Raw genomic sequence first — 26,220 nt, 5'->3', positions numbered from 1 at the left:
CCCCCCTGCTGCCGCTTCCCCTCACCTTCCCCCCCCCGCTGCCGCTTCCCCTCGCCTTCCCCCCCTGCTGCCGCTTCCCCTCGCCTTCCCCCCCTGCTGCCGCTTCCCCTCGCCTTCCCCCCCTGCTGCCGCTTCCCCTCGCCTTCCCCCCCTGCTGCCGCTTCCCCTCACCTTCCCCCCATGCTGCCGCTTCCCCTCACCTTCCCCCCTGCAGATGGCTTCAGCCCCATTTGTTCTGTGGAACACATCTGGTCCATTCAGCCCCCTGGTGATTGTGCAGCCCCCATCCTGGCTCAGCAACAAACCCACCACTTGCTGCTTGCTCTGGCAGGAGGGCAAAGCATTCCCTTGTCAGCTGTGTGTGGGTGGTGGTGATGACTGCCTGGAGGTCACCAGGAAAAGCAATCCCCCTGACAACCACCCAGCCTGGCCCTTCTCTCTGGAGAGCATGGAGCTTTCAGGCCTGAGGGCATTTTCATATCTTCACCCAGTTACTCAGAACTGCTCTGTGCAAACTCTTGAACCAGCTGGTGACTCCTCAGTGTGCATGGGTGGCTGTCAGGAGTTCTGACTACCTGCTCCTGAGTGCACCTGGAATTCTCATCTCCCACAGCCTGACTCAAGGCAGTCCAACAGGAATAGGTCACCAGCTGCTATGCTGCTGTGCAGAGATTGCTCCTCCTGCCCCTGAAACATGCAAAGAGTGACAACTGGCAAAAGGAATCACCAAAGCTTTCCTCAGCCAGCTCCAGAAGGAGCACAACAGCAGTTAGGGACATCCCTTAGGGTGGCTGTGGCTGACACCAGGCAGCTCAACAGAAGAGAAACCACAGGGGGGTTGTGGCTTTCTCCTTCCACTGGAGAAGTGGAAAAAATGTTAAACACAGCAAATGTTCCCAGGGCAGCACCCCCAGAGCAGGGCTCCTTAGGGTAGGGAGCTCACAGGGGAGAGTCACACTGGAGATGAGGAACAAATTTGCTCCTGTGAGGCTGGGGAGATACAGAACACAGAATTAACCAGGTTGGAAAAGACCTCATCGAGTCCACCCTCTCACCCAACACCATCTGATCGACTAAACCATGGCACCAAGTGCCTCAGCCAGGCTCTTCTTAAACACCTCCAGTGATGGTGACTCCACCACCTCCCTGGGCAGCACATCCCAAGGGCCAATCTCTCTTGCTGGGAACAATCTCTTCCTCCCCTCCAGCCTAAACCTCCCCTGGCACAGCTTGAGACTGTGTCCTCTTGTTCTGGTGCTGGTTGCCTGGGAGAAGAGACCAACCTCCACCTGGCTACAACTTCCCTTCAGGGAGTTGTAGACAGCAAGGTCTCCCCTGAGCCTCCTCTTCTCCTGGCTAAGCAACCCCACTGGAACAGGTTCCCCAGGGAGGCTGTGGATGTCCCCTCCCTGGAGGTAATCCAGGCCAGGCTGGATGAGGCCTTGAGCAAGCTGGGCTGGTGGAAGGTGTCCCTGCCCATGGCAGGGGGTTGGCACTGGATGATCTTTAAGGTGCCTTCCAACCCAACCATTCTGTGATGAGGCAGCAGAACCTCCTCACCTGCAGCAGGAGTGGGAACAGCCCAGCCTGTCCTGGGCTATTGAGGCTGGGTTTGGGGGAAGGCTGTGGAAAGCTTTGGTCTTAACAAGGTGGACTATGGATCTGTGAATGTTTTTGGGGGGTGGTGTATAGCTGTGAGGCTGCCCTATTGGAGATGCCTGGATCAACAGGCCAGGGAGCCTCTGAGCACAAACAGCCTAAATGCCCTGCAGAGAGTGCAGAATGCTGCTGCTGTGCTGAGCAGCTCACACCTATCACCTTACCAACACACTGTGCAGGAGGAAGCCCTCTGCACAGAGCCCTGTGTGGCTGACACAGCAGAAGGATCCCAATGTGTTCACACATCATTGTCCTCTGGAAGAAGCCCTAGCACCTATGAGGCACTCATCCAAGTCTCTGTCAACACCTTGCAGCCAGAAGGCAAAAGCAGGACTCTAGCAGAGGCATTCCTGAAGGGAATCAACACTCCTTGCAGCCTGGAGAGGTCTAAATGAAGTGTGCTGGAGCTACCACATCAGCACCATGCTAGAATATATGGAGTGTTGTGCTGGAAACAGGGCTGGGCCAGAGCCTCAGAGATCAGCCAGCCCTGCTCACAGCCCTACGCTTCTGCCTCTCCAGACAGAGCTGCTCCTCGGCCCAGGCAGTGCACAGCCTGGGCAGGAGGCCTGCCCCAGGGCACCACCACCTCCCTTACCACCAAATACTTGGTCAGAGACACTCAGTGTCTCTTGCTTCAACACAGGCTCACTACTCCCACTCCCACTGCTGGGCCTTTGCAGCTCCTGGAGGGAAAAAACTGTGCCTTGAGATGCCCCTTTCGATCCTGACAGTAATGCATCAGATGAGCTTCCCCCACTCCTGGGTGAGCAATGCACAGTGAATATTTCACCTGGAGATATTAAGTCCCCATTTTCTTCACAGCCTGGCTGGCATTTCACACAGACCATTTGTTACTCAGGAAGGGCTGAGGTGAAGAGGGATGTGGATCACATCTGAGCACTCCTCAGCACCAGAAGCTGCCACCTGCCTCTGGCTGCTGGCTGGCACTGCTCCTGTCCTCACAGGCTGGTAATGAAGGCAGGTCACAACCCCCCCAAAGCTTTCCTGGGCACACATCCTTTGGCACTATCCAGGCCTCTCCATTTACAGTGGAGATGGTGGGGATGACCAGGACGCAGCTTTGGAGGCCTGAGCTTCAGCATCCAGTGGAGCTGGGCCAGCTCTCAGTGGCACATTCTGTGTGGCAGTGAGGCCTCACTGACTTCAGGCTTTCAAGGCAAGCAGAAATAAACCCAAACCCAACAGCTTGCAGGGCAGAGGACAGCAACCATGGCTGTGCCCAGCTAGGGGCTCTCATCCTCAGGAAGATGAGGTCCTGGGGAGGGGCAGCAGTGAAAACAGAAATCAGGAGGGCTGGGGAAAAGCTTGGAATGCCAGAGGCAAAGAGCAGACCTCCAGGCTTGCTTTCACCTGAAGAGCCCAGGTAACAGGCACACTGGACAGGCACACAGGAGGAGTTCTCTGGGGAGCAGACCTGGGGTCACCTCTACCAAACAGCCTCTGCTGCCCCTTGCAATCCATCCACAGCACTGAAAATGAGGAAGCCTCAGAGAAACACCCAGGGTTGGTTGAAGATCAATGAGAGCTGCACACAAGTGCTTGACCCACACCTCTGTGGTGGTCCTGAGCCACTTACCCTCACAGGAAGTGCCATCAGCCATGAGTGTGTATCCAGCCAAACAGGAGCACACAACTTCTCCTTCCACCACGCTGCAGATGTGCTTGCAGGGGCCATTATCTACAGCCAGGGGAGGTGAGAACAGCTTAGCATTGCCACCTGAGGGGCCAGCCCTCCAGGCCACCCAAAGACAATCCCAGCCCAGCAAGGGGGAATGCAGTTTGCAGCCAATCTGCCCTCACCACCACTTACAGCCCTCCCCTCAGGCACAACCCCTACCTGTGCTGCTCCCCTCCCGCTCTCCCCTGCCCCAGCCAGCAGTGTCTGGCGGCCCTGGACCCAGCTGGACCAGAGTCCAGCCTCAAGCTGCTCCCTCCAGTGTCCCCTGACAGCTCCTCTGCCTTGTGGCAGAGCTAACAGCCCCAGGCTGTGGGCTGGAGCCAGGCTGGGCACAGTTGGGTGGAATTTGGTGCCAGCTCTGAGCGTTCCTCACTCGCTGCAGGCTGCACCTCCAAGGTACCTTTGCACTTATCCTGCTCCTCTTGCAAGGACACAATGAGGATGGGCTGAGGAGAGGCTGCTGGAGGGATGGTGGCTTCTGCTTCCAGCCTTGTCACCTGTCCTCTGTCAGGATCTGTAAAGCAAGGGAGGCAGAGGTGGGTCAGGGCCAGCATCAGCATAGTCTGCCTGGACTGCAGCAAGGCCTTTGACACCATCCCCCCCCCAGCAAACTCCTGGCCAAGCTGTCAGCCCCTGGCTTGGACAGCAGCACTCTGAGCTGGGTTAGGAACTGGCTGGAGGCTGAGCCCAGAGAGTGGTGGGAAATGGTGCCACAGCCAGCTGGCAGCCAGGCACTAGTGGTGACCCCCAGGGATCAGTGCTGGGCCCCATCCTGTTCAATATCTTTACTGATGATCTGGAGGAGGGCATTGAGTCCATCAGCAGCAGATTTGCAGATGACACCAAGTGGGGGCAGGAGTTGTTAGAAGCTAGGAGAGCTCTGCAGAGGGACCTGGACAGGCTGGACAGATGGGCAGAGTCCAAGGGCAGGAGATTGAACACATCCAAGTGCCAGGTTCTGCACATTGGCCACAACAACCCCAGGCAGTGCTACAGGCTGGGGTCAGAGTGTCTGAGAGCAGCCAGGCAGAGAGGGACCTGGGGGTACTGGTTGATGGTAGGCTGAACATGAGCCTGCAGTGTGCCCAGGCAGCCAAGAAGGCCAATGGCATCCTGGCCTGCATCAGGAATAGTGTGGCCAGCAGGAGCAGGGAAGTCATTCTGCCCTGTACTCAGCCCTGGTTAGGCCACACCTTGAGTCCTGTGTCCAGTTCTGGGCTCCTCAGGTTAGGAAAGATGTTGAGATGCTGGAAGGTGTCCAGAGAAGGGCAAGAAAGCTGGGGAGGGGTCTGGAGCACAGCCCTGTGAGGAGAGGCTGAGGGAGCTGGGATTGCTTAGCCTGGAGAAGAGGAGGCTCAGGGGAGACCTTCTTGCTCTCTCCAACTCCCTGAAGGGAGGTTGTAGCCAGGTGGGGGTTGGTCTCTTCTCCCAGGAGGCATCCAGCACCAGAACAAGAGGACACAGTCTGAAGCTGTGCCAGGGGAGGTTTAGGCTGGATGTTAGGAAGAAATTATTCCCAGCAAGAGAGACTGGCTATTGGAATGTGCTGCCCAGGGAGTCACCATCACTGGAGGTGTTTAGGAGGAGACTGGATGGGGTGCTTGGTTGCATGGTTTAGTTGATTAGATGAGGTTGGATGATAGGTTGGACTCAATGATCTCAAGGGTCTCCTTCAACCTGGTCTCTTCTCTTCTGTCTTCCCTTCCCTTCCCTCCCCTCCCCTCCCCTCCCCTCCCCTCCCCTCCCCTCCCCTCCCCTCCCCTCCCCTCCCCTCCCCTCCCCTCCCCTCCCCTCCCCTCCCCTCCCTTCCCTTCCCTTCCCTTCCCTTCCCTTCCCTTCCCTTCCCTTCCCTTCCCTTCCCTTCCCTTCCCTTCCCTTCCCTTCCCTTCCCTTCCCTTCCCTTCCCTTCCCTTCCCTTCCCTTCCCTTCCCTTCCCTTCCCTTCCCTTCCCTTCCCTTCCCTTCCCTTCCCTTCCCTTCCCTTCCCTTCCCTTCCCTTCCCTTCCCTTCCCTTCCCTTCCCTTCCCTTCCCTTCCCTTCCCTTCCCTTCCCTTCCCTTCCCTTCCCTTCCCTTCCCTTCCCTTCCCTTCCCTTCCCTTCCCTTCCCTCAGTTTCAACCAACAGGGATATTCCAGGCAGCAGAAGAGTTCAAAGCAAAAGGAAAAAGCTCTGCTCCACCAGTGATCCACTTTGCCCTCAGCCCAGATCCCTGAATTCTTCCTTCTTTGTCTTTCCATTACCACCCTGTGCAGTGCCTACAGAAACTGGCCATGGATGCACACCCAGGAAACCCCTCACAGCAATGGGAGGAAACGCGGCAGATCAGTGCACGTGGCAGGAGGACCTCACCCTTGACAGGCTCTCCTGCCCACTGGCTCACCTGGAGAGCAGCTGATCCCATCATCCTGCAAGGTGAACTCTGGGAAACAGGAGCACTTGTAGGAGCCCACGGTGTTGACACAGAGGTGCTGGCAGAGCTCCCCGCCGTACAGCAGGCACTCATCCAGGTCGTCTCCAGGCAGGCTGTTGGACAGCTCAGCTTCACTGCTGATGGACAAAGCTTCATTGTGCTCTTCAGTCTCTGAAACTACAACAGCACAACACTGCTTGGTTCCCCAGCAGAGGGTTCAGCCTTAATTTTAGCCTCCTCAGTAAGGGGCTGTGGTGGGTTGAAGTTTCCCCTCTCCCCCAGCACTAACTTTGCCACAACAATGCAGTCAGAAGCAAATGAAGCTGTGCTTGCAAGCAGCAGTGCCAGGCATGGTGGCACTCCAGTATGAGCTGGAATCCAAAGGGTTATGCCACCACAGACTTTGCTAATGCTTTCCTGTAGCCAGGTGGGGGTTGGTCTCTTCTCCCAGGCAAGCAGCACCAGAACAAGAGGACACAGTCTCAAGCTGTGCCAGGGGAGGTTTAGGCTCGAGGTGAGGAGAAAGTTCTTCCCAGAGAAATTTGCCATTGGGATGTGCTGCCCAGGGAGGTGGTGGAGTCACCATCCCTGGAGGTGTTCAAGAGGGGATTGGATGTGGCACTTGGAGCCATGGTTTAGTTTGTCATGAGGTGTTGGGTGAGAGGTTGGACTTGATGATCTCTGAGGTGTTTTCCAACCTTATTGATTCTATGATTCTCTATTCCCATAGCAGAGGAATGCAGGCCTCAGTTTGCCTTTCCCTGGAGAGGAGTCCAGTACAGCTTTAACAGGTTGCCTCAAGGCTGGGTTCACAGCTCAAGCATTGGTCAGAACAAACTCCAGGGGCAGCTAAAGCTACCCAGAACAGTGACTCCAAGGAACAGTCACTCTGAGGACAAGAGCAAATGAACCCATCCTGAAGATAAGACCATTGTGCTAAGGGTCTACCACCTCCTCCTTCTGTGCAGCTGGAGGGACAGAAATTTTACAGAAGCCATTGAGAAGGCCACAAAAATGATTAGAACTAGAATTAACCAGGTTGGAAAAGACCTTCCAGATCATCAAGTCCAACCTCTCACCCAACACCATCTGATCAACTAAACCATAGCACCAAGCACCCCATCCAGGCTCTTCCTAAACACCTCCAGGGATGGTGACTCCACCACCTCCGTGGGCAGCACATCCCAAGGGCCAATCTCTCTTGCTGGGAAGAACTTTCTCCTCACCTCCAGCCTAAACCTCCCCTGGCACAGCTTGAGACTGTGTCCTCTTGTTCTGCTGCTGGGTGCCTGGGAGAAGAGACCAAACCCCACCTGGCTACCACCTCCCTTCAGGGAGTTGGAGAGAGCAATGAGGTCTCCCCTGAGCCTCCTCTTCTCCAGGCTAAGCAACCCCAGCTCCCTCAGCCTCTCCCCACAGGGCTGTGCTCCAGACCCCTCCCCAGCTTTGTTGCCCTTCTCTGGACACCTTCCAGCATCTCAACATCTTTCCCAAACTGAGGAGCCCAGAACTGGCCCTTTTGCTATGGGGACAGGCTGAGGGAGCTGGGAATTGTTCAGCCTGGGGAAGAGAAGGCTCCAGGGAGACCTTAGAGCAGCCTTCCAGTACCTGAAGGGGGTTACAGGATGGCTGGGGAGGGACAGGGTGAGGGACAATGGATTGAAGCTTGTGGAGGGCAGATTCAGGCAGGATGTTAAACAGAAGTTGTTTACTCTGAGGGTGGTGGAAGCCATTCCTGAACACAGGGCGAGCCTGAGAGGTCACCAGCTCACCTTCCCCACTGACTACTGCCACCACTGCCATCCCTACCTGAACCAGCCCTTCCCAGCCTGTGCTGATCATCTGGAGGCCTTAGCTGCACACTTACCCTTCTCAGGTGTCACAGTTGGCAGAGGCTCAGGATGTCTCTTGATCTCTGGGTGGATGAAGTGATCTCCCCCTTCACAGCAGGACAGCATCACGTGGCTGCAGGGGTAGCCCAGGTTTACGCTGGCCTCGCAGGTCTTCTCCTCCCTCCTCAGCCGCAGGCCCAGGCTGCAGCAGTCACAGCATTGCTGCCAGAGGAGGAGACCATCAGCACTGAGGGCTCCACACAGCCCCCAGCAGGGATGAGCCCACCCAGCCTGGAGCTTTAACCTGAAGTGAGCTGAAGGGGTCTGAGCTATCATGGCCTGACCTCCCCAGCACAGCCCTTTGGATGTTCCACTGACACAACAGCTACAGAATGCAGTCTCCTTCCCTCCACAGCACCTTTGCCAGCCAAGCCACCCAGCCCAGCAGCCCTCATGTCCACTTGGCAGCTGCACTGACCCAGCCTTTGCACCAAACGGAGCTCTTCCAGGCTGGGCAAAGTCTACAGGAAGGCCTCAGCCTTTCATCATCCAGACTGGTACCAGTGAGCTGTCAACAGAAAGTCCAAGGATGGAGCAGAGGGTGCTGAGCTAAGCTCTAGGAGAGAGATCTCTAACCTGAGGAGAGCAAATCCAGCAGCTGGGAAGGGCTGGACATGGCATGGGAATGGGAAGGAATCACCTTCCATGATGAACAGTCCTAGCTGGACATCCACCTCAAGCCAGAGTCTGGCTGCAGAGGGCACAGGGAAACCTGTCTCCTCACAGCTCCATCTGCAAGAGACTCCTCTCTTGTGGCCATCTTTGTGCCTCTGCCCTGAACTCTTTCAGGGAGTTCCCTGAGGCGCCCAGAACTGGACACAGTATTCTAGATGTGGCCTCACCAGGGCACAAGAGAGGAGAACCTCCCTCCACCTACTCACCACTGCCCTTTGAATCTACCCCAGGATGCCCTTGGCCTTCTTGGCCACAAGGGCTCAATGCTGGCCCATGGGCATCCTCCTATCCATCAGGACCCCCAAGTCCCTTTCCCCTATGCTGCCCTCCAACAGCTCAGCCCCCAACCTATCCTGCTTCATGGGGTTATCCTTTCCCAGATGCCAGGCTCTACACTTGTCTTTATTGGATTTCATTCACTCTCTCCCCACCCAGCTCTCAGCCTGTCCACCTCTGGCTGACTGGCAGCACAGCCTGAGGGGTGTCAGCACTGCTCTCATTTGGTGCCACCAGCAAACCTGCTGCCAGTGTCCCCTGTGCCCTCAGCCACAGTATCACAGTATCACAGTATAACTTAGCTTGGAAAGGACCTCGAGGATCATCGAGTCCAACCTATCAACACAGACCCCATGACTAGACCATGGCACCAAGTGCCACGTCCAATCCCCTCTTGAACACCTCCAGGGATGGTGACTCCACCACCTCCCTGGGCAGCACACCAATGACGAATGACTCGCTCGGTGAAAAACTTTCTCCTCACCTCGAGTCTAAACCTCTCCTGGCACAGCTTGAGACTGTGTCCTCTTGTTCTGGTGCTGCTTGCCTGGGAGAAGAGACCAACCCCTTCCCAGCCACAACCACCCCTCAGGTAGTTGTAGAGGGCAATGAGGTCTCCCCTGAGCCTCCTCTTCTCCAGGCTAAGCAACCCCAGCTCCCTCAGCCTCTCCTCACAGGGCTGTGCTCAAGGCCTCTCCCCAGCCTTGTTGCCCTTCTCTGGACACATCCAAGTGTCTCAATGTCCTTCTTAAACTGAGGGGCCCAGAACTGGACACAGGACTCAAGGTGTGGCCTAACCAAAGCAGAGTCCAGGGGCACAATGACCTCCCTTCTCCTGCTGGCCACACTATTCCTATTCACTCTTCAGCCAGGTGGCTGATGGATGTATTGCAGAGTCCTGGTAACACCATCACGTCCCTGCTACACTCCTGCACTCTGCCCTCTTGTGTGCTCCACACAAAGGAGGGAGGGCATCACAGCTAAGTGCAGGAAGGGAGGACACCCCACAGTGGGAACAAACCCCCCAGGAGCAGCAGAGCCACTCACCTTGTAGGCTGTCCCTCTGCAGGGGTCACTCTCCTCTGGGCCGCAGGTGTCCCCTTCCTTGGCAGCCACCATGCCAGCCAGGCAGCTGTTCTCCTGCACCGTGGAGACACAGCACTGCTTCTGGGCAACTCTGCAAAGGAGCACCCAGGTCAGGCCCTCACTGGCACTGAGAAGGCATCAGGGTAGGATACAACAACCCCCTTCCCCACCCTCAGTTGGAATCAGGATGCATCCCAGAGGCTTGGTCTCTCTTTGACACGGGTGACAACGTAATAGAGGTGGCAGCACTGGCCTGGGCAGGAGGTAGTTTCCCCTCTTTTCTCATAGAAAGATGAGAAATGCTGGAGAATTCTTGTTTAGGTCACTGCCTCTCCAAGTCTGGTCAGTGTCCTTCAAAGCCTGGTCACCAGGAGCCCTTACAGCTCATCTCTACCTGTGCGACCATCCTTGCTCCCCATGGGTTGCTTCTCAGGAGCCATCAGAAGGGTTCAGAAGGAGAAACCAGGCAGAAACCTTCTTCCCTGGGATGTGGGGAGACCCCAACCTGCCCTGGTGCAGGAGCCTACACTTTGCCCTGGCTGGACTCCATGAGGCTCCCAGAGCAGCAGCTCCTTTTTACAACTGCTGTCTGCCTTCTGCACTGAGAATCTTTTGGTGCTGCCTGGAGTCAGTGGGAGGCTCCTGGGGCTCTGTCACCTGCAGGCCTTCTGCACACTGAGGGGCACTTGAGGCTTGGACACTGCATGGTGCCCAGCTCTGCACCCTGGCACAGCTCCAGCAGGAGTGGTGAGATTCTGCCTGGGATGCCATGGGTGTGAGACCAGGAAGTTCAGTCCCTTCACTGGACACATTCCCTTCACACAGAAGATTTCCAGGGGGTCAAAAACCTCTCAAACAGAGCCACAGCTGAAACTGTGAAGCTCAGAGGACTGAACTCTTGACCCCTTGCTCTTTTAAACCCCAGCAGAGTCAGAGGGACTGAACCATCTGGGATCTGCCTTTTTCATCCCAGCCCAGCTTCAGATGTGCAGGTACAGCTCATCCATGTGCTGGATCTGCACCTCCTTAGCCCAAGGCTGGGACTTTTGAAGCTGTCTTGACCTGGTAGGCAGTTGGTGTGTGCCAGCCAGGTCATGCCAGATCCCAGCAGGGGGGAGCTCAGCCTCCCAGTAACCTCAGGAAGCTGCAGTGGTACCAGCTGTGGTAAAAACAATCATGCCAAAGGCTTTTAGTGCTGAAAATGTTGAGCTGACCCTTGGAGAAATCCTTCTGGATTCTCTGAGTCTCAGACAAGTGCCTCCACCCCTCCCTGAAGCCTGCTTCAGGCCAGGGTCAGGAGAGAGAAGGGACCAGCTGCAGCCAGGGTGACACCTTGTCCACATCCCCCTGCAGCCCCTTCCTCTTGTGCTGTGCAGCTAGGGCCTGGCAGCCTCCCTCAGAGCAGATGCTGCCCACACTAGCAGCACCATCAGGGCTGTGGTCACCCCTCCAGCTGAACACAGAGAGCAGGACCAGCAAGCCTTCACCTCATCAGTGACTTGGATGAGGACTGGCCAAAAAAGGTCAAACTGTGCCCTGCAGTTTCTCTGCAGCCCTGCAGATGGGCATCAAACTGGGACACAAGAATCTGAGCTCTGCCCACCTGAGAGAGGAAAAGAAACCTTCAAAGGCTTCTGTTTGGACTGTGGGGACAGGGAGGGGAAAATCTCAGAATCACAGAAGGCTGTGGGTTGGAAAGGACCTCGGGAGATCACCCAGTCCAACCCCCTTGCCAGGGCAGGATCACTTAAGAGTGAATCACCCAGGATCACAGTGTCCAGCTGGGTTTGGAATGCCCCCAAAGGAGGAGACTCCACAACCTCTGCGGGCAGCCTGCTCCAGGGCTCTGCCACCCTCCCGGGGAGGAATTTTTTGTCCTTATGTTTCCATGGACCTTCCTCTGTTCCAGTTTGTGTCCACTGCCCCTTGCCCTTCCTACCAAGCTGCCATGGCACACTGCCAGCCTGCCAGCAGCTCAGACAATGCATGGGACAGGCCCCAGGCTCCTGCACGTTCCCCAAGCTGTGCAATCATTTGATCTCTTCCAGGGGGCTGCTCTCGGGGTGGGTCCAAGCTGCTGCTCTCTGCCTTACGTACCTGCAGGTATCACCATCCACTCCACTTACAGGGATCTCACTGCACTCCCCGTGGGCTATAGCCCACTGCTGGCCAGCTCCACAGCAGCTCTCAATCAGCTCCTTTGTGGAACCTGCAGAGAACACACAGCCAGAGTGGTTTGGTATGGAATGGGCTGGGTTAAGCTCAGCTCTATTAATCACAGCTCTCAATCAGCTCCTTTGGTGAACCTGCAGAGAACACACAGCCAGAGTGGTTTGGTATGGAATGGGTTGGGTTAAGCTCTGTCCTAATCACAGCTCTCAATCAATTCCTTTGTGGAACCTGCAGAGAACACACAGCCAGAATGGTTTGGTATGGAATGGGTTGGGTTAAGCTCTGTCCTAATCACAGCTCTCAATCAGCTCCCTTGGTGAACCTGCAGAGAACACAGAGATCCAGAGTGGTTTGGTATGGAATGGGTTGAGTTAAGCTCTGTCCTAATCACAGCTCTCAATCAATTCCTTTGTGGAACCTGCAGAGAATAAACAGATACAGAATGGTTTGGTTTGGTATGGAATGGGTTGGGTTAAGCTCTGTCCTAACCACAGCTCTCAATCAGCTCCTTTGTGGAACCTGCAGAGAACACACAGCCAGAGTGGTTTGGTATGGAATGGGTTGGGTTAAGCTCTGTCCTAACCACAGCTCTCAATCAGCTCCTTTGTGGAACCTGCAGAGAACACACAGCCAGAGTGGTTTAGTATGGAATGGGTTGGGTTAAGCTCAGCTCTCTTAATCACAGTTCACCTAATCCAGGCAGGAGGCTTCCACCACCTCCCTGGGCAACCTGTGCCAGTCTCCCACCACCCTCATGGGCAACAACTTCTTCCTCACATCCAATCTCAATCTCCCCATTTCTAGTTCTGCTCCATCCCCCCCAAGTCCTATCACTCCCTGACACCCTCAAAAGTCCCTCCCCAGCTTTCTTGGAGCCCCCTGCAGATCCTGCAAGGCCACAAGAAGGTCTCCTGGGAGCCTTCTCCTCTGCAGACTGAACAACCCCAACTCCCTCAGTCTGTTCCTATAGCAGAGCAGCTCCAGCCCTCTGCTCATCCTTGTGGCCCTTCTCTGGACACCTTCCAGCACCTCCAGATCCTTCCTGGAACAGAGGCTCCAGAACTGGACCCAGAGCTCCATCTGTGGTCTCAGCAGAGTGGAATAGGAAGCTGCCAGCTGTGAGGATCTCCTGGCTCAGCCCAGGGGAAGCTGCCAGCTGTGAGGATCTCCTGGCTCAGCCCAAGGGAAGCTGCCAGCTGTGAGGATCTCCTGGCTCAGCCCAGGGGAAGCTGCCAGCTGTGAGGATCTCCTGGCTCAGCCCAGGGGAAGCTGCCAGCTGTGAGGATCTCCTGGCTCAGCCCAGGGGAAGCTGCCAGCCCTGACTCTCAAGCTCTAACATCCTTTTGAGAACAGCAGCTGCATAAAGGACCCAGGCCCTGAGGTGGCACAGATCAGCCACCCCACAGAGCTGGCTGGGAGGTCTCCCAGCCCAGCATCCCCTGCATGAAGCTGCCTGCCCCACATCAGGTTAATGAGAGCAGTTCCTGAATCTCCCAAGCAGCACCCCTGGTGGGTTACAGCTTTCCAGGGAGCAAAGCCTGAGCTGAGGCTGGCTCCTGTGGTACTGGAGTACATCAGCACCTCCCCACTCCTTCAGGGGGAGCTGCTGCTTGGCACAAAGGGTCTAGTGGGACAAATAGCTTTCACCTGCTGCCACTATCCTCACCCATCAGAAATGAGTGGAGAAAGAGCAGGAATGGGACAGAGCAGAGCAGGAGCAGCTCCCATCACCTGGCCCATGGGCACACATGGTCAGGGAAGGGATCAAAGTGCTGCTTTCCCTGCCTAGCCAGTGCTCAGGCCCTGTGTCCCACTGCCTCATAACAAACCCCAAAGCACCTTCACAAGATGTTGACATTTTGGTGCCTATCTCTTGGGCCTCTTTTCCAGACCTTTCCTTTCACAGGAAGGGGCACCCAGGCCTGCAGTGCAGCCAGCACCCAGGAGAAAGCTGCTGTGGCTCCTTATCCAACTGCTGCCTGAGGGCACAAGCCCATCCCTGATGGGAGCACCATGAAGAACAACTTCACACCATCTCTCCCAACACTGAGCAAACCCTGCCCCCAGTGGGTCCTGTTTCTGCTCCAACCTCTTCATCCTGCCAAGCTCTCCTCAGGAAGACAAAACCCAGCAGTGTCAATTGACCCTTAATAGGTTCTCATATCTTATCTCCAGCCTGGGAGGCTTCATTGAAGTCCCTTCTTAATGAGTGAAGGTACAGCAGAGAACATTTATCTTGGCAAAGGGAAGGGAGAGTGAGAAGCCAGCCCCAGAGCCTGCTGCTTTCACTGGCACTGAGCCACCACCGATGGCACTGAGCCACCACTGATGGAACTGAGCCACCACTGGTGGAACTGAGCCACCAGTGACAGCACTGGCACAGCTCAAGGGTTCCTCAGGACCTGTTCCAGAGCAGTCCACATCTGGTTCACTCTGTGCAGGTCACTGCAGGCTCCTCACAGTGTCCCATGGCAGGAGTGTGTCTGGCTGCAAATCTGTGCTGCTGGGGTGTTTCCATGACTGAGCCCCCACTTAGAATCACAGAATCAGTAAGGTTGGAAAAGACCTCAGAGATCATCAAGTCCAACCTCTCACCCAACACCTCCTGACTAACTAAACCATGGCTTCAAGTGCCACATCCAATCCCCTCTTGAACACCTCCAGTGATGGTGACTCCACCACCTCCCTGGGCAGCACATCCCAAGGGCCAATCTCTCTTGCTGGGAAGAACTTTCTCCTCACCTCCAGCCTAAACCTCCCCTGGCACAGCTTGAGACTGTGTCCTCTTGTTCTGGTGCTGGTTGCCTGGGAGAAGAGACCAACCCCCACCTGGCTACAACCTCCCTCCAGGGAGTTGTAGACAGCAAATACAGGCACAAATCCAGGCTGGGCAGTGACTGGCTGGAAAGCAGCCCTGAGGAGAGAGACTTGGGGGTGCTGGTGGACAAAAAGCTCAACAGGAGCTCTCAGTGTGCACTTGCAGCCCAGAAAGCCAATCAGATCCTGGGCTGCATCAGGAGAAGTGTGGCCAGCAGGTCGAGGGAGGTGATTCTCCCCCTCTACTCAGCTCTGGTGAGACCCCACCTGGAGTACTGTATCCAGTTCTGGAGCCCCTATTACAAGAGGGATCTGGAGGTGCTGGAAGGTGTCCAGAGAAGGGCCACAAGGATGATCAGAGGGCTGGAGCACCTCTCCTGTGAGGACAGACTGAAGGAGTTGGGGCTGTTCAGTCTGGAGAAGAGAAGGCTCCAAGGTGACCTCATTGTGGCCTTCCAGTATCTGAAGGGGGCTACAGGAAGGCTGGGGAAGGACTTCTCAGGATCTCAGGGAGTGATAGGACTAGGGGGAATGGAATGAAGCTGGAGGTGGGGAGATTCAGGCTGGATGTGAGGAGGAAGTTCTTCCCCATGAGAGTGGTGAAGCCCTGGAATGGGTTGTCCAGGGAGGTGGTTGGGGCCCTGTCCCTGGAGGTGTTTAAGCCCAGGCTGGATGAGGCTCTGGCCAGGCTGATCTAGTGTGGGGTGTCCCTGCCCATGGCAGGGGGGTTGGAACTGGATGATCCTTGTGGTCCCTTCCAACCCTGAATGATACTATGAAGAAGGTCTCTCCTGAGCCTCCTCTTCTCCAGGCTAAACAACCCCAGCTCCCTCAGCCTCTCCTCCCAGGGCTGTGCTCCAGACCTCTCACACTGGGGAAGAGGCTTTCACCCATGGGCCCCCAGCATGCTTTTAGGCTCCTCTGGTAATTGAACAGCAGCCTGCAGGAGAAATCTGTGCTGAGCTGAGGGTTCAACACACATCTCATGGCTGCAGCCCAGTGCTGGCTCCTTCTCTGCCCTTTCCTCTCCTCCTGCATTCCTGCTGGGCTGGCCTTGCCATGCCATCACCCCAGCAGCAGCTGCCTTCATCTGAACCTTCAGACAGCAAAGGCTTTCCCTGCTCTCTCCTATTGCCTGCAAAGTCACAGGCATCTCCAGCAATCCATCCCACCTCTCACCCAGGACAAGCTCCTGCTGCACTGGGAGGCATCTGGTTTGCATTTGGCTCTGCAAACAGGCTGCTTCCTCCCTTCTTCTGTTCTCATCCACTCCTCACGCTGGCTCGCTGGCAAAGCAGGGCTGTGTCTGCCCAAGGCAGAGAGGGAAACTCAGCATCCACCACCCCCAACCTCCTCATTTCCCTGAGCACACTGCACACCAGGGTCACACAGCAACACAACCTCAGCCAGCACTGCTTGGCAGGGCTCGCTCCGAGCGTGAATGAACAGCAACCTGAGATTCCCCCTGGCTTCAGAGCTGCATAATCCCTGGAAGTCAAACCTGTGCCAGAGGTCAGCACATTTGGAGTGTGTTTGGTGGTTCACGTTTCCATGACAGCCTCCTTCATTAGCCCCAGGCTGAAAGGAAGGGGCTGGGGGGATGGGGACAGCTCAAAAAACTTCTGGAACCTTTCTTTTTTGTTTCCAGCAGCTAAAAACTCCACCACTCTCTCTTCCTGGCTATTAAAAACCTGCCTCCTTTGGCTCCATCCTTCTGTCCCCCAGCTGAGCTGCAGCACTAACCCCGAGCAGGCAGCAGCTTCTTGTCCTTCAGCAGAGTCCTGGCTGGATTTTCCTCCTCAAGCTTTCTTTCCCCAGCCATTGCACAGAGGACTTTGATGCTGTCAGCTCACTTTCCAGAGAGCTGAGGCTTTGGGAAGCCTGGTTCCCATTTTCCCAGTAATTCCTGCCTGGAGAATTTCAGCCTCTCTGCATGCCCTGGTTTGTGGCTGGGCAGGCTCCTTCCTTCCCAACAGCTCTGCTTAAATGTCAAGGTACAATTCAGAGGCCCTTGTGGTGCTCAGCAGCCTGTCAAGAGCGCTGGGAAACTCAGGCAGGAGGAGGAATCTTCAAACTCTTCAGCTCTTGCTGAGCATTGCTCAGATCCCCTCTGGAGCTGCCCCTCTCCAGGCTCAACAGCTTCATCTAAGGCCATTCCTTCTGTAACTTAATTCCCATTCCACTCTCATCTTGGTTTGTAAGCAGCTCAGAGCACCCTGGCAGTTGTGCTGTAAGCAGGGGGTTGAGCTCAGCAAGAGCTAAAGGGACTGTGGGGGGCAAGAGGCTGGGGCCAGACTCTTTTAGTTGGTACCCACTGAATGGGCAAGGGGCAGTGGGCAGAGACTGGAACCCAGGAGGTGCCATTTGAAGATGAGAGAAACTTCTTTGCTGTGAAGTGCTGAAGGCCTGGAGCAGGCTGCCCAGAGAGGTTGTGGAGTTCCTTCTCTGCAGAGCTTCCAACCCAACCCTGGCCACTGTGCTCCTGGGCAAGCTGCTGTCATTGGCCCTGCTGGAGCAGGGGGATTGGACTGGATGAGCTCCAGAGGTCCCTTCCAACCTCACCAGTCTGTGATAAAGAGGCAAATGGATGTGTGTTTACATGACCCTTAATGCAACCCTTGTGCTCCCCCCACCTTTTGTGTGTTCAGCCACAGAAATCAGGTCCTTACTTTCCCCATGTAGCCATTCACCCCCCATGCAGTACTAGGGACACCCACTGAATCACAGAGCTGTCAGGGCTGGAAGGGACCTCAAGGATCAGCCAGTCCCAACCCCCCTGCCATGGGCAGGGACACCTCACACTACAGCAGCTTGCTCACAGCCACATCCAGCCTGGCTGCAAAAACCTCCAGGGATGAGGCTTCCACCACCTCCCTGGGCAACCTGTGTCAGCCTCTCACCACCCTCATGGGCAACAACTTCTTCCTCACATCCAATCTCAATCTACCCATTTCTAGTTTTGCTCCACCCCCCCCCAGTCCTATCACTTCCTGACACCCTCAAAAGTCCCTCCCCAGCTTTCTTGGAGCCCCCTGCAGATCCTGCAAGGCCACAATTAGGTCTCCTGGGAGCCTTCTCTTCTCCAGACTGCACAACCCCAACTCCCTCAGTCTGTCCTCACAGCAGAGCAGCTCCAGCCCTCTGCTCATCCTCCTGGCCCTTCTCTGGACACCTTCCAGCACCTCCAGATCCTTCCTGGCACAGAGGCTCCAGCACTGGCCCCAGAGCTCCAGCTGTGGTCTCAGCAGAGTGGAGCAGAGGGGCAGAATCCCCTCCCCGGCCCTGCTGGCCACACTTCTCTTGCTGCAGCCCAGGCTCTCTGGGCTGCAAACCATTCATGTAGCCATGCTGATGCTTTAAACTTCAAGAGTGCAGCAGTGAAAAAGCTCTTTGTTTTGGACTGGAAATACTGGTCAAGGACAACCCCAAGACACTGTGCCCTTGTGGAGCTCTGTGGCTTCAGAAGGGCAGACACACCTGAACGCTGCAGGCCACACAAAGTCATCCTCTGCTCTCACACCAGTGACAGCGGAAGCTGTGCTTTGATCTGAAGTCACAAAGCAGAGCTGTGCATTGCTGTCTGAAGGGGATCTTGCTCCCTTGGGCACAGACTGCAGGTTTAGACACCACACACCCCCAGCAGAGCTACCACAGGAACTTGGTATGAAGAGTCATGCTGTGGTCCACAAGGTGAAGCACCACAATATGGAAGCTGTGATCCTCGAAGCATTACAGTATAGGAATTGTGGTCCTCAAAGTAAAGCATCACAGGATGGAAACTGTGGTCCTCAAAGCATCACAGTATGGAAACTGTGGTCCTCAAAGCATCACAGTATGGAAACTGTGGTCCCTCAAAACATTACAGTATGGAAATCCAAGGGAGGGCTCCAAGGATGCTGAAGGGACTGCAGCACTGCCTGGAGAGGAGAAGGCTGAGAGGGATCTGATCAATGTCTATCAATAGCTGAGGACTAGGGGTCAACAGGGAGTGGACAGGCTCTGCTCAGCTGCACCCTGGGGTAGGACAAGGAAAAATGTATACAAACTCCAGCATAGGAGGTTCCACCTCAACATGAGGAAGAACTTCTTGACTGTGAGGGTCCCAGAGCCCTGGAACAGGCTGTCCAGAGAGACTGTGAAGTCTCCTCCTCCAGCCCTGTCTGGATGTGTTCCTGTGTGACCTGTGCTGGATCCTGTGGTCCTGCTCTGGCAGGGGGTTGGACTCAATGATCTTTGGAGGTCCCTTCCAATCCCTATCATCCTGTGAGTCTGTGGGGGTGGCCCAAGCCACTTCCTGACTTAATGTGAAGCTGGAAGAGGCTCTGCCCAGGGCTCTGTCATGATCCATGAACCCCAAGGAGGTTTCAGCTCTCCAGGAAGCACTCACCACCAGAGCACCTACTGCCAAGGAAATTCTATGGGATGCTGGAGTCAACAGCAACAGAACAAGCTTCCTTTTGTCCCTCACAAATGTGGGAGGAAATATGAACTTGGATGGGCTGCTGCTGATGTCCAGAGTGTGCCAGGGGAACTCAGCAGCCGCTAGCAGGGAGCCCAGCAGGAAATGTCTCTTCCCCATCCATCAGAACTGGAGAGGTTTGGGAACAAGGGGCTGAGTTCCCTAGGAAATCAGCCATTTGGGGTGGAAAGTAGGAAAAGGGAAGTTTGAACATCTACATGAAGCACCTTCTTGGATACTGTTGGTGTTATAGGTATTGGGTGACTCTTTCTGCTCATTTCCCCTGCAGACTCCAGCTCCAAATGTCTGCTCTGCCATGGAGCAGCTCAGGGTAGCCCCACTGAAGCCAGGAGAAACACACTGACAAGAGCTCTCTGATTCCCTAATGCCTCCCTGTCAGAAACCTGCACCACTCAGGGAAGGTGGGGTCTAGATGACTAGAGCAGAGTACTGGCACCCTCTCAATGGTGTCTGCAAGCCAAAGGGGAAGCCAGAAGCTCTCAGCACATCAGAAGTGAGTCCTCACCCAGCTCTGGAGAGCAGAAGAGAACAGAATACAACGGAACGGAACGGAACAGAACGGAATAGAATAGAATAGAATAGAATAGAATAGAATAGAATAGAATAGAATAGAATAGAATAGAATAGAATAGAACAGAATAGAATTAACCAGGTTGGAAAAGACCTTCCAAATCACCAAGTCCAACCTCTCACCCAGCACCATCTAATCAACTAAACCATGGCACTAAGCACCCCATCCAGGCTCTTCCTAAACACCTCCAGGGGCAGTGACTCCATTACCTCCCTGGGCAGCACATTCCAATGGCCAATCTCTCTTGCTGTGAAGAACTTCTTCCTAACATCCAGCCTAAACCTCCCCTGGCACAGCTTGAGACTGTGTCCTCTTGTTCTGCTGCTGCTTGCCTGGGAGAAGAGACCAACCCCCACCTGGCTACAACCTCCCTTCAGGGAGTTAGAGAGAGCAAGAAGGTCTCCCCTGAGCCTCCTCTTCTCCAGGCTAAGCAACCCCAGCTCCCTCAGTCTCTCCTCCCAGGGCTGTGCTCCAGACCCCTCCCCAGCTTTGTTGCCCTTCTCTGGACACCTTCCAGCAGCTCAACATCTTTCCTAAACTGAGGAGCACAAGAACTGGACACAGGACTCAAGGTGTGGCCTAACCAGTGCTGAGCACACGGCAGAATGACCTCCCTGCTCCTGCTGGCCACACTCTTCCTGATGCAGGCCAGGATGCCCTTGGCCTTTTTGGCCACCTGGGCACACTGCTGGCTCATGTTCAGCTGCTGTCAACCAGTACCCCCAGGTCCCTCTCTGCCTGGCTGCTCTCAGCCACTCTGACCCCAGCCTGTAGCACTGCCTGGGGTTGTTGTGGCCAAAGTGCAGAACCTGGCATTCAGTCTTGTTAAACCTCTCCTCCAGCTCTCATGCATCCATCACTCCAAACAAGCTCAAAGCCCAAGCCATGCCCTCCACAGGAAGGGGGTTTCTGCCTGTGATGCTGAGCAGCTGAGGAGAAGGAAGAGTTGGTGCCCCAGCAGCACTGGGCAGGCTTCACCACTCTGCATGCTGCACCTGAAACAGGCACAAGCTGGAGCTCAGCTGGAATCCCATCTCCTGCAGTGGACTCTGGCTACACTTCCCACTTGGAAACTCCAGAGTGCAGCCAACACCAGAGGAATTTGCATTCCTGAGCACATACTACTCTGGGAGCAGAGATGAGGAGAGAGGAAAGGGACTGAGTAGTGGAAAGCTCCAGCTCTGTGATTTAAATGTGGTTTGGAGCTTTTGGTATGAGGCTGCAAATTCTGATGATGGGTGGAGGCATCTCCTCATCCTCTCCAGCAGAGGCTCACTGCAGTTATGAAACAGGGGAAAACACTAACAGAGGCAGAACTTTCCATGCCACTTCACAGAATCACACAGAATCAACCAGGATGGACAAGACCTCTGAGACCATCAAATCCAACCTATTACCTAATACCTAACACCTACTCATTAACTAAACCATGGCTCCAAGTGCCTCATCCAATCCTTTTCTGAACACCTCCAGGCATGGTGACTCCACCACCTCCCTGGGCAGCACATCCCAAGGGCCAATCTCTCTTGCTGGGAGGAACTTTCTCCTCACCTCCAGCCTAACCTCCCCTGGCACAGCTTGAGACTGTGTCCTCTTGTTCTGGTGCTGCTTGCCTGGAAGAAGAGACCAACTCCCACCTGGCTACAACCTCCCTTCAGGGAGTTGTAGAGAGCAAGAAGGTCTCCCCTGAGCCTCCTCTTCTCCAGGCTAAGCAACCCCAGCTCCCTCAGCCTCTCCTCACAGGGCTGTGCTCCAGACCCCTCCCCAGCTTTGTTGCCCTTCTCTGGACACCTTCCAGCATCTCAATGTCCTCCTTAAATTGAGGAGCCCAGAACTGGACACAGCACTGACTGCCAAAGCTCAGCTTTGATTGTGAGAACTGCTCACTGCCATTCACTGCTCCAAGCAAAGATCACTCACACACAGCAGCACTCCAGAAGCCAGATAGGGGATTGATGGAGAACAGAAGTAACTGAATGGTGCCATGGTTCAGTTGATCAGATGGTGTTGGGTGAGAGGTTGGACTTCATGATCTCTGAGGTCTTTTCCAACCTGGTCTGGTCTATTCTATTCTATTCTATTCTATTCTATTCTATTCTATTCTATTCTATTCTATTCTATTCTATTCTATTCTATTCCATTCCATTCCATTCCATTCCATTCCATTCTATTCTATTCTATTCCACTCCATTCCATTCCGTTCCGTTCCATTCCATTCCATTCCATTCCGTTCCATTCCATTCCATTCCATTCCATTCCATTCCATTCCATTCCATTTTCTGTTCTATTCTATTATTCTATTCCATTCTTCTCTTCTCTTCTCTTCTCTTCTCTTCTCTTCTCTTCTCTTCTCTTCTCTTCTCTTCTCTTCTCTTCTCTTCTCTTCTCTTCTCTTCTCTTCTCTTCTCTTCTCTTCTGAGCAGGGAAGTGCTGCTAGTGCTCTGTCTTTAAAGACCAGATGACAGCTGAATGACCAAAGCATTCAGGATGAGTCCACTCTGGAATGTCTTACCCAGGGTTTCCAGCTGGTGACAGCCAGCTAAGGGCTGGCGATGAGCCTGCAGCCCAGCTCTGTCCTGAAGGCTGTGGATAATGAGCTCCATGCAAAGCACCCTGTGGTGCTGGAAACCTCTTGGCAGAGCTCAGAAAGGAGCTAGGTGTCTGTGCAGTTAAAGCCAGAAACATCTGGACACAGCTGCAGGAAGCAGAGAACTTACTGAGTCACTGCCCACGGAGCAGGGATCCGAGCGCTTGAAACACCAGGCCCTGGGTGGCTGAGAGGTTCTGGAGCACCACCAGCCTGCACAGGCCCATGTGGAGAAGCCCAGCTCAGGGAGGTGCTTAGGAAGGTCCTCTGCATTATTCTCAGAGCTGTAGATGATGGCATCACGAGCTCCATGAGCTGAGCTACACAACAGCGTCCAAAGGGACAGCCTTTAGGCTCAGCCTCCAGCACACTCATGCACTCAAGCTCTTCCATGTCCACATCAGTGCCACACTGAGGTTTTCCCTTCACCCCTCCCAACCCCTCCCAGCCCTCAGTTTCTGAGGAAAACTGACCACAATCCTTGCACTTTCACAGGCTCACAGGATGTTAGGGGTAGGAAGGGACCTCTGGAGCTCTTGAAGTCCAACCCCCCTGCCAGAGCAGGACCAGAGAATCTAACTGAGGGTGGCAGAGTAAAGACACAGCCACAGAATCACAGAGTCACAGAACCACAGTCACAGAATCACTGAAAAAATCCAGTTGGAAGAGGCCTCCCAGATCAGAGGATGTTAAGGGTTGGAAGGGACCACCAGAGAGCATCCAGTCCAAGCCCCTGCCAGAGCAGCATTGCCTAGGGCAGGTCACACAGGAACACATCCAGACAGATGTGTTCTGTGTGGAAAGGCTCCAGAGAAGGAAGCTCCACAACCTCTCTGGGCAGCCTGCTCCAGGCCTCCAGCACCCTCACAACAAAGAAGTTTCTCCTTCTGTTCAGATGGAACCTCTTGGGTTCCAGTTTGTGCCCATTGCTCCTTGTCCTATCCCTGGGCACCACTGAGCAGAGTCTGCCCCCAGCCTCTTGCCCCCACAGTCCCTTTAGCTCTTGCTGAGCATTGCTCAGCTCCCCTCTGGGGCTGCTCTTCTCCAGGCTCTCAGCCTCTCCTTGTAAGGATGCTCCTCAAGAAGATGTCATCAGAAAGGATGCTCTCTGCTGTTAGCTGACACCTACTAGCATCTCTCCTCCTCTATGGGGTGAAACCAGCCCTGAGCCCTTGATGGTGTTCCCATGAAGATGAAGCACAGCCCTAGGCTAGGCAGCTGTCTGTGTCCAGTTCTGATTGTTGGCTGCAGGTCTGTGGTTGGTGGCTGCTGGTGTCTGTAGCTTGGAGAGGAAGAGCCTGAGAGGTGATCTCATTGCTGTTGATCAAGCTGTGCAGGGTGAGTGCCCAGAGGCTGGAGCCAGGCTCTGCTGGGGGATGCCCAATGCCAGCACAAGGGGCAGTGGGGGAAGCTGAGGCAGAGGAAGCTCCATGGAAACAGGAGGAAGAATTTTTTCCCTGTGAGGGTGACAGTGCCCTGGCACAGGCTGCCCAGGGGGTTGTGGAGTTTCCTTCTCTGGAGATATTCAAGACCTGCCTGGATGTGTTCCTGTGTGATCTGTTCTGGGTGACCCTGCTCTGGCAGGGGGCTTGGACTGGATGAGCTTTGGAGGTCCCTTCCAGCCCCTCACATTCTGTGACTCTGTGACACTGGCAGAGGTGGGAAGCACTGAGGGCTTCATTCTGGCTGCACCCACTCCATTAAGCATCCAACACACAGAAGAAGAAACATCTCTACAGCAACAGAGGAAGTTTCTGGGTCTTCTTTTTGCTCATGAAAGCATTTAAACCCCAAGCTCCACAAAACCCCTCAGGCAGTGCCACAGCAGCTGCTGCCTACCCAAGAGACAACAATTTCCCCTTGTGAAACCACAGCCCTGAAGTGACAACCCAAAGTTACAGGGTGAGGGAGAGACCTGCTCCTCCCTCTCTCATCCTGTTGACCCAAACAATAAGCAGATAGTGAGAAAATGCCACTACATAAATCTCTGCAAGCCTCAGACCTCATTCCTCGCCTGTGTGCACAGTAAATACCAAGAGCTTGAGGTAATCCAATGTGCAAGGGGGCTGAATCATTTCTTGGCTAAAGAGGAGATCATTTAAAGCTTAACATAATCTCTACAGGCTGAGGTAACCACCTCAAGTGAGAGATATCTCTAAAGAGCCATATGAAGTGTGGCAAGGGCCCAAAACTCCTCTCTCCATCATCCTTCATTCATTGAAAGCAGCTTTGAACACCAGAACCTGTTGTAGCCATGGGAAGGAGAACTAAACATGACCTAAGAAGATTTCATGCAAGCCAGTAAGATGAGGAATGGGAAAGTCCATGAGAAGCAAAGCTCAGCTGCTCTCCTCCATGGCATGGCATGAGTGACAAGAGGGCAGCTCCAAGCAGCACTCCAGAGTGTGGGACTCAAGGCCCCACAAAACCAGCACAAAGCTTTCACTCACAGACCCCCACACTGCCTTGGGTGGGAGAGACCTTTACAGGGCATCTAGTCCAACCCCCCTGCAGGCAGCAGGAGGCAAGCTGGAACCCAGGAGGCTCCACCTCAACAGGAGGAGGAACTCCTTTACCAGGAGGGTCCTGCAGCCCTGGAGCAGGCTGCCCAGAGAGGTTGTGGAGTCTCCTGCTCTGGAGGCTTTCCAAACCCACCTGGATGTGTTCCTGTGTGCCCTGCCCTGGGTGACCCTGCTCTGGCAGGGGGGTTGGACTGGGTGATCTCTGGAGGTCCCTCCCAAACCTTCCAGCTCAGGTTAAGTCTTAGAAGTGTGACTGCAGCCAGGTCACTCCAGCAGCACTGAGGCCCTTTACCTTGGAGAGCAGAAGCCTGAGGGTGACCTCATTGCTGCTGCTAAAGCTGTGCAGGGTGAGTGCCCAGAGGCTGGAGCCAGGCTCTGCTGGGGGATGCCCAATGCCAGCACAAGGGGCAGTGGTGGAAGCTGAGGCAGAGGAAGTGCCATGGGAACATGAGGAAGACTTTTTCCCCTGTGAGGGTGACAGAGCCCTGGCACAGGCTGCCCAGGGGGGTTGTGGAGTCTCCCTCTCTGGAGATATTCAACCACCACCTGGATGCATTCCTGTGTGATCTGCTCTGGGTGCCCCTGCTCTGGCAGGGGGTTGGACTGGATGAGCTTTGGAGGTCCCTTCCAGCCTCTAACATGCTGTGACTCTGTGTCACCTGCAGCCTCCACTCCTTTAGCCCAGCCTGCAGTCAGAAAAGATTCTGCTGTAGAACCAGAGCTGGTAAATGTCTCACACCAACCATCCAGACATCAGGCCAGGCTTGCCCACAGCTCTGAGGGCTCTGAAATGGAATGAGCCAGGCACAGAACCTTGCAGACTCCTGCAGCCTCTCAGCTATGTGCTCCACAAGGGCTCCTCTGCACCCCACAGGTTTGGTGCTCAGCACAACTGAGCTCCCCCTGCAAAGGTCACTGACAGAACCTCAGTCCTGGTCACAAAGGTGCCAGCTGACAGGCACAGAACTCTGCAAACCCAGGCACCACCCACCCCTCCTAACCCCTTCAGGTAATGTTCAGCTGGAGCTGCAGGATGCCAGCTCACACTGGCAACTTGTGACACTGGCAAAGCCCTGCCAGCAGATTTTATGGAATCACAGAGCTGTCAGGGCTGGAAGGGACCTCAAGGATCAGCCAGTGCCAACCCCCCTGCCATGGGCAGGGACACCTCACACTGCAGCAAGTTGCTCACAGCCACATCCAGCCTGGCTGCAAAAACCTCCAGGCAGGAGGCTTCCACCACCTCCCTGGGCAACCTGTGCCAGTCTCTCACCACCCTCATGAGGAACAACTTCTTCCTCACATCCAATCTCAATCTCCCTATTTCTAGTTCTGCTCCATCCCCCCCAGACCTATCACTCCCTGACACCCT

The 26,220-nt window shown here is 55.0% G+C and overlaps 1 protein-coding gene across 2 annotated transcripts in view; it reads right to left on the bottom strand.

The window, feature by feature from the left end:
* FBLN2 (fibulin 2) overlaps positions 1-26,220 on the bottom strand; it is a 93,270-nt gene that overhangs the window by 20,619 nt on the left and 46,431 nt on the right. For both annotated transcript variants that reach the window (XM_068162613.1, XM_068162612.1), the window contains exons 3-8: positions 11,797-11,908; positions 9,661-9,790; positions 7,638-7,824; positions 5,741-5,947; positions 3,762-3,875; positions 3,260-3,361 (exon numbers count right to left, since the gene is read on the bottom strand). In XM_068162613.1, coding sequence (XP_068018714.1) covers positions 3,260-3,361; positions 3,762-3,875; positions 5,741-5,947; positions 7,638-7,824; positions 9,661-9,790; positions 11,797-11,908 — 852 coding nt within the window. The remainder of the gene's footprint in view (positions 1-3,259; positions 3,362-3,761; positions 3,876-5,740; positions 5,948-7,637; positions 7,825-9,660; positions 9,791-11,796; positions 11,909-26,220) is intronic.

Source organism: Melanerpes formicivorus, unplaced genomic scaffold (genome assembly GCF_026170545.1).
Source record: "Melanerpes formicivorus ecotype bairdi unplaced genomic scaffold, bMelFor1.0.p_v2 SCAF_66, whole genome shotgun sequence".
Classification (NCBI taxonomy): Eukaryota; Metazoa; Chordata; class Aves; order Piciformes; family Picidae; genus Melanerpes; species Melanerpes formicivorus.
Note: the sequence above shows the minus strand (reverse complement) of the source record. Positions and strands in the feature narration are given on the sequence as shown.